The 11,381-nt window shown below is 38.6% G+C and overlaps 2 protein-coding genes across 3 annotated transcripts in view; both read right to left on the bottom strand.

Annotated features, from left to right (window-relative positions):
- HSD17B12 (hydroxysteroid 17-beta dehydrogenase 12) overlaps positions 1-11,381 on the bottom strand; it is a 172,872-nt gene that overhangs the window by 126,007 nt on the left and 35,484 nt on the right. The gene's annotated exons all lie outside the window — the stretch shown is intronic.
- LOC129525277 (large ribosomal subunit protein uL23-like) lies at positions 8,010-10,974 on the bottom strand. Its single transcript, XM_063711084.1, has one exon. It carries the CDS (start codon positions 9,010-9,012, stop codon positions 8,542-8,544), a length of 471 nt encoding a protein of 156 aa, XP_063567154.1. The 5' UTR covers positions 9,013-10,974; the 3' UTR covers positions 8,010-8,541.

Here is an 11,381-nt window from a genome sequence, read left to right as displayed (position 1 = left end):
ATACTTGGAGAAGGAGTTGTAAAACTCAGCATTAAGAGATGGTGGTTTGTCCTATGACGGGAATTTATATCAACAAAATGCCTTATAAGCCAGGTAGGGTGGTGTGTGCCTGTAATCCCAGCTACTCAGGAGGCTGAGGCAGGAAAATCAGTTGAGACTAGGAATTCAAGACCAGCCTGGGCAATATAGCAAGACTCCCTATCAAAAAAAAAAAGTCTTATATTCATGAGTTATTTCTCTAGCATGATCAAGATTCAAACAGAATCAAAGTTCACACAAAGTTCCCTCTAAACTGGGACTCCCCTGAAACCTTCTAAACTCAAGATTTTATTTAAATAGAACACAGCCACCTTCGGTTAGTTAGCTGATCCCAATAATGTAAGAGTAGCTTGGGAAACACCTACTGAAAATCACAAGGACTGCTGTAATATTTTACATTGAACATTTTCTGATGGAATCTACCATTTCTTCTGACAAGGGCTACTCAGTCTAACAGCACCAGCAAGACCACATTCAGCTTCAGGGGGCCTCTTGGCCTGTGATGCCTCAGTCTTTTCTACCATATGCTATCTGAGTACACAATTGTCTTGTTCACTGAAAATGAGCATGGCATTGTACCATGACTGAATCCTTAATATAAAGTATATTTAAGTAAGTTCACCCTTTATGTAATAACTGTGGTCTCACATTTATACTACATAAATAAAATCTATTCTTTGAATTATTACGTAAAGCAAACTTTCCCAATTAATGGAAGCCTTAAAAATTTTTTTAGAATGCAAGTACTCTCCATGGCCCCCCACCCCCCAATTTTAACTATTTTTATACATTTATATTTTCTTACATCAGGTTTTAACAGTGGACCATACTTGTATTTTGACAAGGCTGGCAGCTTCTAATTAGAGATAGAATGTGTACATGAATACAGACAGAAATTTTAACAGGCAGCACATACCATAATATTTGTTCTATAAGAACTATTTAGACACAACCTAAATATGCTTGAGAATTTGGTCCATTTGAAAGCTCATGTTGAAATTGGAAAATTCTTCTTTCATTTAAGAGATAACCAAGTGAAGAAACAAACAACAAAAGACACTCTCCCTATGAGAAAAGGATTCTAATGGTCCCTGCTGGGTAAGGTATATGTGTCATGCTTTGCATTGGAAAGCCTCTCTCTGAAATATGATAAAGCTCTGGACCTAATCTCGTCTAATGGTAAATTTCTGCCAGAATTGTGGAAATTGTGGGTAACTGTTTAGATGAGCCATCTCAAGCCCTACTAATGCCCTCAATTTCTCCTTTCTTCCTTTGCTCGGGCTTTAGGGGTTAAACCTACTTATATTCCCTGAACATTTCCTCACCCACTCTACCCCCTGGATTATGGAATGAGAGGCTATCTCTCCAGTTACCTCTTTTCTTATCGCCCCTAGAGACAAATAAACCTGGGCCAAGTTACCAAACTACCTAACTTTACTTATCTGTAAAATGGGAATAGTATTAGTACTTAACACAGAGATTAGGATATCAATACCAAATCCTTAGACTAGTGTGATACCTAATTAGCATTATGTAAGTGTCAGCCATATGCTTTTATTATCATTAGTATTAAGTAGAACAACATTTGATTTATAAGCACTACATATTACTATCACTATTATTATTTGATTGTTAACTGTTATATAAAGTGAAAATAACAACATGAAATCTTTTACTTTAGAAATCTGAGAAAAATCTTGCGTTCATGGCTCCTGATTACTTGATGATTAACAAAGCACTGTTGCCAAAACTTCCATTTTGAGGTGGCTCAAAATGGCTCCTCCATTTTTCTCATATCTGTTCCTCTGTTGTGTCTTTCTCTCACCTAGCCTCATTTATTCAAACTCTGTTGTTCCCTTACGGCCTAACTTAAATGGGCCCTCCTTCACAAAGCTTTCTATGAAGCCCACCTTCTAACACAGTAATAACTTACCATTTTTATATTACATTGTTTTGTTTATTTTTGTCTCTCTCCCCAATTAGAATGTAAGCTTCATGAGGACAGGAATAACTGCATTTTGTTAATGGATGAATCCTTGTGCCTAGAATAGTAGCTGGCATATAGATTATTGATAAAAATTGTTGAATAATTAATATTCAATCTGGCCTATGTCAGACTTGTTAGATTCATAAATCCTTATTTGTTTAAGCCACCATAGTTGTGTATTCTGTTACTTACAGCTGAAGATATTCCTGATGTTAAAGCATTATAGAATATGCATAGAATATTTGTTGTTATCCCCATCATTGTTATTACTGTTATTATGAATTAACCAGCATTTATTATGTGCTTACTATGTGCTAGGCATGATGATCAGTATTTTTAGCACATTGCTAAATAAGCATCATCTTTTTTAACCTTTGCAATAATTTCTGAAGTACATACCAATTTTAGAGATGAAGAAACTGAGGCTCAGAAAAGCTGAACAGTTTGCTCAAGGTAACAAAACTAGGAAATGACTGGCACAAACTATAAATGCAAATTTCTGGCTCCAGTGCCTATACTCTTACCTAGTATGCTGTACTGCCATGTCTGTGAAATATACATAGAAGTATTTTCCTCTTAAAATAACTATAAGCTCCACAAGTCAGAAATCCTGTTCTCCAAGCCATGGTAGCCACTAAAGCAATTAATATATTGGGCCCTCAAGTAGCTACTCAGTAAATATTTGTTACAGAGATAAGTGAATACCAATCCTGCTCTGGGAATCTGAGTTTTTATAAAAATGAGACATGAATATACACTGTTAAAAAATTACTATATTCTCAAGTATGTGCCCCTAGTTTCTCTTGATTGCAGGAATTTTTCCTTCTGTTTTGGTTATATTTGTCACTCAGGCATCTGGAATCAAAACATCATCTCTGTTACGGTCTGAATGTTTGTGTTCCCCCAAAATTCATAGTCGAAACCCTAACCCGCAAGGTGATGGTACTAGCAGGGGGCATTTGTGGATGGTTGGATCACGAGGACAGAGCCCTCATGAATGGGATCAGTCCTCTTTTGGAGGTCTGAGAGAGCTCATTTGCCCCCTCTGCCATGAGAGGACACAGTGAGAAAGTACCATCTGTGAACCAGGAAACAGTCCCTCACCATATACCAAATCTTCCAGGACCTTGATCTTGGACTTCACAGTCTTCAAAACTGTGAGAAATAAATTTCTGTTGTTCATAAGCCACCTGGTTTATGGTATTTTGTTTTAGCAGCCCAAACAGGTTAAAACAGTCTCCTAACAAATTAAATAATTGGTGCTCTATGTATTTAAAGATAATGATGGATTTATTTTCAATACATGGCTTTCTGCCACATATGGTAACCCCTAGGCCCTTAGGCAGCTATTTTTTTATGCAAAATATTTTATGCCAGTCCCTTGTTGGGTAAGACAAGTAAATAAATGAAAACACACACACACACACACAGCATACACATAAATATATAAAAACATATATGGAGAAGGCAGTCAAAAACTGACTGGACCCATGAAGAGAATCCCCAATGCATGCAATTCTCTTTTCCTTGCCTTCAGCTTAGTGATCTATAACAGCTTCTCGTATCAGACAATAAGTAGAGATGTGTAAGCAGATGCAGATAGATGAATGAACTGGGTGATCTGAAAATCTGTTAGATCTTAGAATTGAAGCATCTAATACATGAATTGAAATTAAAAAAAAAAAATTCTCCTCCTCCAAACAGTTGTATGAACAAATCAAAAGGAAAAGAAGAGTTGGAGGGAAAATGAGACAAAGAACAAAATCTGGTCTATGTGACACATTTATGAAACTGATGGCCTGTCAGCAAGACACTGATGAATATTTTTGCAGGATAAAAATGGCAACGCAGGTCTAAAAATAAACTACTGCGTTGCAGACCTGTCTGGTTCAGCTACACCACTGGAATATAAACATCCTCACTAGTACATTTTGACTCAAGGTTTCACAAAGAAGGAAAAACTGAACGTTTTGTTAGTAAGACAAGATATTTTACATGGTTATAAATCAGTTATGTTCTCTATATAATATACATTGAATTTAAGTGTAATGATTTTCATTTTCTAAAAAAGGTAAAATAAATGCTAATGGCAATATGCCACTAACTAACCTTTTACAAAAGACTATTTCCTCCCAACCCAATTATAATAAAATTAGAGTGGTATTATCATTATCTCATGATAATATGGTAATATCCTAAAATAGGAATTTAAAAATAAAATTATAAATTATTTCTAAGCTGAATTGAATGACAGATCTAGTCAAAATGCTATCTCCAAATGGCTCTTGAAAAGGGGTAAAAACGCTATTATCTCATTTTGCATCCAAATTTACAATAAAAGCTACTATCTAAAATGCAAAAGTGAATTTACTATCCTTTACAAGTAGCACTTTAATTCATCAAATCCATTCACCTTATTCAATCTTGCCTTATGTTACGATTCTGGTCTTAGCTAAATAGTGATTTCAATTCTAAGAGTTACAAACCTCTGGAAGGTTCTCCTAGAACATTCTGATTACTAACATGCCACTTTTTTTTTAATAGTAAAAATGAATTAATTCTCCATAACAATAAAATGTGAGTAATAAATTACACTTGATCGTTTATGACCACACTGAATTGGAATAAATAGAAAATTTTAAATGACCATTCTGCTTCCACCCGTGGCCACTAGTCTATTCACGGCACAGCAACCAGGGGCATCTTTGCAAAAAGTAAATGACATCACATCACTACCCCTGTTCAATTCCTTCAGTGACTTCCCATTACTCAAAATAGCACACCACCATGGCAGGCGAATTCTTAATTTTTTTTTTCTTGTTGCCCAGGCTGGAGTGCAATGGTGTGGTCTCGGCTCACTGCAACCTCTGCCTCCTGGGTTCAAGCAATTCTCCTGCCTCAGCCTCCCAAGTAGCTGGGATTACAGGCACCTGACACCACTCCCAGCTAGTACTTTTGTATTTTTAGTAGAGATGGGGTTTCACCATGTTGGTTGGCCAGGCTGGTCTCTAACTCCTGGCCTCAAGTGATCCACCCATCTCGGCCTCCCAAAGTGCTGGGATTACAGGTGTGAGCCACCACACCTGGCCAATTCTTAAATTTTTTGTAGAGACAAGAGCTCACTATATTGGCCAGGCTGGTCTTGAATCCCTGGCCTAAAGCAATCCTTCCGCTTCAGCCTCCCAATGTGCTGGGATTACAGGTGTGAGCCAGAGTGACTAGTCTCCTTGCCTAATTCTTGACAGCAGATAGCTACACATTAAAATATAAATACATCCTCCAATATACATCTGTATACTTCCTCCATTGCAGCTGGTATGCCATCCAAGTAATGGCAAAGTCTTCTAATGAAGAGGAAAAGAAGAAAAAAACACATATAAAGAGCTGTAAGATAAAAACAATTTCACTTTAGGAGTTTTCATTTTCAACCTTATTTTTGCAGTAGGGTCACAAAGTTAATAATAGTCAAGAGAAAACTCTCAATTCCCACTTTGAGCTTGCTCCTCTGTCAGAACTCCCCATGGGACCACCCATTTATTCAGTTGCTCAAGCCAACAGCCTCAAAGTTGGCTTTAATTCCTCCCATTCCCATATCCCATATTCAATCATCCATAAGACCTGTCTAATACATACCACGTATGACCACTTCTCACTCCTAAAAGTACCATGCCCTGGTTCAAGGCCCCATCATTTATACCTCCCCTAGATGACTGCAAGCCTCCTTTACAACATCCTACTTCCACCCTTTGCCACTAGTCTATTTACCACACAGCAGCTACAGACATCTTTGCAAAAAGTAAATGACATCACAACCTTAGCCCTGTTCAATTCCTTCAATGACTTCCTATTACTCAGAATAAGAGCTCAAGGTTTTTTATGTCCTACAGGATATTTCACGACCTCGTTCATGCCCCTCTTCTACTACCATTTTCTCCTCTTATACTCTCGGCTTTGCCTTTCCTCAAACACCCCAAGCCCAGGCCCACCCATGGGTCATTTCACTTGCTTTTTCCTCTGCCTGGAACGTTCTTTTTCTTTTTTGAGATGGAGTCTCACTCTGTCACCCAGGCTGGAGTGCAGTGGTGCGATCTTAGCTCACTGCAACCTCTGCCTCCCAGGTTCAAGCGATTCTCCTGGCTTAGCCTCCCGAGTAGCTGGGACTACAGGCACGTGCTACCATGCCCAGCTAATGTTTTTGTATTTTTAGTAGAGATGGGGTTTCACCATGTTAGCCAGGATGGTCTCGATCTCCTGACCTGGTGATCTGCCCACCTCAGCCTCCAAATGTGCTGAGATTACAGGCGTCAGCCACAAGGCTCAGCCTGCCTGGAACACTCTTACCCCATGTTTGGCTCCTTCTCACACTAAGGCCACTCAACGTCATGTCTTCAGAGAGGGCTTCCTGACCACCCTATCTAAAATATCCCCACCCCAACTACCTATTTACTAGTTACTTTCTATCCCAGATTCTTGCTTTATTCCACTTCCATGTGCAATTACATTATTTATCTAGTATTATTGTCCATCTTCCCATACTTGAATGTAAGCTCTATGACTGTCTTGCTCATCACCATATTCCCTTAAAAAAAACTAACATATAAATTAGTAATCTGCAGCAGCAAAAACTGCAAAATCAAATACCTATAGGAGCCAAGAGGTCATGAAAGGGAGTAAATCAGGCAATTTCCAGCTAATATGGAAATGAAGGCCCAACACAAAAACAGCTTACTATTTTTCAAGAGAGACCTGATATACAACCTTCTAGATAAAATCTTCCAATTGTTTGATGATAAATTATGTTGGTTTTTTTTCATTAAAACTCTATCCAAGCCAAATATACCATATCTGTGAGACAGATACATACACAGGCTACCACTTGTTAACTTCTCACCTATAGTAAATCTTCCAAGTTTAAACTTACTAGGTGCAATAGATTATTCTATAGATGACTATAAGTCATCCCATTCCACATGCTCTTTTGCAATGTGAATTTGCCATTCCTCCCATCAAGAGATGGAATCTATCTTCCCTTCCTTGGATATGTGACTTGCTTTGATTGACTTGCTTAAGGGAAGTGTCAAACAGCCTAAAATATGCAGCATTGGTTTTGGGACCTGATGGCAGGCAGAGGCTGAAAAAGTGGAAAGTCAGTTGTTAGCGAAGGCCAGAAGAGCCATGAGAAAATTGCTATTAGATGCAGGAGAGAGAGTGCCTCATGTTACACAGTGGTGGAATGTTTGGCAAGACTGTTGTCTGCAATAATATTTACCTAATTTAACAATTACATAAGATAGAATATTTACCTAATTAACTTATCGACTGGCTAAAGATATTTCCAGGTAGAACACTGAAAGTAGTACCAATTGGCTTCTTTCAGCTGCATATGATAAAGTATGGGGAAGAGAGAAATTAACTAAAGAAGGACCTGTTTAATTTTTAAGCAGAATTTAGAGGAAGTAAAGAGGGCCCAAAACAGTCTCTAAAACTGGCGAAAGATCTGAAATTTAAAAATGGTCTCTGGGGAGATATCAAATCAGAGGTTTGTCCATAAGATCTTCTGTTGAGACCTTGAAAATATAGACCCTTCTCATCTATACAAAGGGACTTCTAAGAATCTTAATGACCTTTTCTTCAATAGGCAGACCCAAAGTAAAGACAGTTCTGTCCTGGAAAGGGATTATAAATGTGACTTTTGGGACACAGAATCAATCCCTAATAACATTCATAGAAAACTCTCAAAGTTTTAAAGAAAACTATAGTACTAAAAGTACCACCAGTTTGGACTAAAAGAGAAAGAAACAGTTCAAAATGTGAGAAATAAAATATCTGTGGGTTCCCAACTTCACAAAGGTAAGAAGTAGGTTGAAAAGCTACTCAGCTACAAATATGACCTATTTCTTATGAAAAAGAAAAAAGAAGGAGAAAGCCAAGAACCCAAAGGGTAGAGCTAATAGTCTTACAAAACAATGTACTAGGGAACAACTCTCAAAGAGCAGAACTGGGCACTATTCAAGGTATATATATATATATATATTTTTTTTTTTTTGAAGTCCTTGTTCTTTATTGCACAAGGAGTGAGGGAAGCAGACAGACCAGTTGGACCATAGTAGATGGGTGTATGAGGACAAAATGCTACATGAAAGCCAGCCAACCCACACTCGCCTGAAATGGATGCTAATACCCTTCAAACTCTGGGCATTGGTTTCACACACAGCCTCTTCCAGGGATAAAAGGGGTTCTTCTAAAGCTTCTTGTTACCCTCAACCATGGAGGCAAGTTCTGAGTTCTGGTTTTCCTATGATGCTAACTCTAGTCACATAGATCTCTGGAGTGATCAAACATGGTGGAGTGGCAGGGTGAGTATTCCAAAAGCATAAGTAAAACAAGAGTCTTGACCAAGCCCTGTTACAATGTCAATGCCTGTATATGGCCTCCCAGCCCAACCAGAAATTGACAGAGGCATGTATATGGTGAAAAGATATACATATATTTAGAATTAGCCATCTGGACTCAGTTTAGATGATCCCAATTTTGTTGGCAACATCCAAAGCATTGTAATCAGGAGCCAGTTGAACATATGCTTTCTTCTCTCCATCAGGCTGAATCAGGGTGTTGACCTTGGCCACATCAATGTCATAGAGCTTCTTCACAGCCTTTTTGATCTGGTGCTTGTTGGCTTTAACATCCACAATGAACACAAGTGTGTTGTTGTCTTCTGTCTTCTTCATGGCAGACTCAGTGGTCAATGGAAACTTGATGACAGCATAGTGGTCAAGCTTGTTTCTCCTGGGGGTGCTTTTCCGAGGATATTTGGGCTGCTTCCGGAGTCGTGGTGTCTTGGGCCACCAGAAGGCAGGTGACGTGCGGGTCTTCTTTTTTTTGTGGCGGTGAACGCCTTTCAACACTGCCTTCTTGGCCTTTAAAGCCTTTGCTTTGGCTTCAGCTTTAGGAGGGGCAGGAGCTTCCTTCTTTGCTTTCGGCGCCATCTTGTGAAAAGGCTATTCAAGGTATATTTTTGATACATGGGGTAAGAGACTTAGTAACATGTGCCCAGATGAATTTCAAAATTGCTATGGAACAGTGCTTCCAATCCTTCCTCTTTTTAAATGAGAGCATCTACTACAGTTTTCTTGCCCCTGTCTCACCACTGTATGTTGGATGGGGGATGGGAGACAGAGGCAGGTAACTTATATTTTCATTCACAGATTTCTAGATCTAAAGAAGCTGTACTGGAGCAGCTGTGCCTAAGAAATCTCATATGCATCTGGACTTTAGTTGGATGAAAAGATACGGGACTCCAGGTTGATGCCACAATGGGATAAGACTTCTAAGAGAGGAGTAAGTATATTCTGCACGTGGAAGAAATGTGAATTGTTATGTTCAGAGGGCAGACTGTAGCACACTATTTCCAAAGATAGCTGCAACAATACCTTCCATCTCATGCCACTTTGCTATAGGAACTTGACATTCTCCAATCAAAAAGTAGAATCTTTTCCCTTCCACTTAAATCTGAGCTGGTCCTGTGACTTGCTTTGACCAACATAATTTGGTAGAACTGGCCAGGTGCAGTGGCTCATGCCTGTAATCCCAACACTTCGGGAGGCCAAGGCGGGTGGATTGCTTGAGGCCAGGAGTTTGAGACCAGCCTGAGCAACATGGCGAAATTCCATCTCTACTAAAAATACAAAAATGAGCTGGGTATGGTGGCACATGCCTGTAATCCCAGCTTCTTGGGAGGCTGAGGTATGAGAATTGCTTAAACCCAGGATGTGGAGGTTGCAACGAGCCAAGATGGTGCCACTGCACTCCAGCCTGGGCGACAGAGCCAGACTCTGTCTCAAAAAAAAAAAAAAGAAGAAGAAGAAGAATGTGGCATAACTGACAGTGTATAACTTTCAGATCAAGGCCTTAAGATATCTTACAACTTCTGTTTTCACCTTGGAACAATCTCAGTACCATGTAAGGAAGCTCAACCTAGTCTAGTAAATAATGAGAGACCACATGGAAGAAAACTGAGGCTTCCTTGGTAACAGCTAGTATCAAGGCCCCAGACATGGAGGTGAGGCCATCGTGAACCCTCTACCCCCAGCCAATACCATGTGGAATAGAAAAAAGTTGTCTCCAATAAGCCCTGCCCAAACTCCAGATCCACAAAATCATAAGCAATAATTTTTTTTAATCACTAAGTTTTAGGATAGTTTGTTATATAGCAATAGGTATCTCAGACACTGGAGAAAAGGCTAGTCTGAATAACGGAAATGAATGAATTCTTGAATTTTTAAAAAATACATTTCTAATATGGTTTAAGCATTCACAGTGACTTTTAGCATAATAGCCTAGGATTCATTCCTTTATATACCAAATATTTACTGAGCTTCTAATATATGTCAGGTACTGTTCTAGGCCCTGAGAAAACAGTGAATTAAAGTCCTCATGGAATTGATATTCCAGTAAGAGGAACAAAAACAGGCCTCTAAGGATCTGCTTTAATAAGTAAGATGATTTCTTATTAGCACATCAATATTGTAAGTTAGTGTTTGCCAAATAACTAAATCTAGTCTTAACTTTCTCCTTGAAATCGTTACTTGGATGCTTTATCACTGTACCAGGAGCTATTTTTAGCCCAGCTTTTCTTCAGACTGAGCTAGAAAAAAAGCAAGGTCAAAATGATATAAGACTGCTAGTAAATTTTGTGCATGTGAATATTCAGGTACCTTCTATTTACTAAATTTATTCTGATTTAGAACACTAGCACCTTCACACCTTTACTCCTGACATATCCTCTTCTGGGGCACCTTTCCCCTGCCTCCTTCACCTGGGAAACTCCTGACTCCCTCAGGTCTCACCACCATGCCAGATGTTTCTCATTCTTCTTCCACTGCATCCTATGCACATATATATTATATATATAATATATAATACAATATATATATCTCATCCTGTTGAGTACAGTATAATTTATTGTTTCTTTGTTTAATTGTCCCAACTAGATTGTTAATTCCTCCAGGAGAGGAACTATTCTTTCATTCCTAACATAGAAATCTACATGAATAGCAAGGTGATCAATAGTAAGTGATCAATAAGTGTTTGCGAAATGAATGAGAACCTTGATTAAATCATGGTTCTCTTTTCGGTAGAATGGGGTTAATATTCCAAGGAGAAGATGAAATTGCAACTGCCTGGCAAATTATAAAGTATTACTCAAGTATTTTATCATTATTTACCAGACGTAAGCACAAATTGCCTCTTTATAATACCCAAGTTTACCCTCAGAGTAGGAAGACTTGTTATACTTAAGGACATTCAGAAAAGCACACCAACTTTCAAACAAAATTCCTACACAGTAGATACAAGT

Source organism: Gorilla gorilla, chromosome 9, assembly GCF_029281585.2.
Source record: "Gorilla gorilla gorilla isolate KB3781 chromosome 9, NHGRI_mGorGor1-v2.1_pri, whole genome shotgun sequence".
Lineage (NCBI taxonomy): Eukaryota > Metazoa > Chordata > Mammalia > Primates > Hominidae > Gorilla > Gorilla gorilla.
The sequence above is the reverse complement of the archived record's forward strand: the minus strand, read 5'-3'. Positions and strand labels throughout refer to the sequence as shown.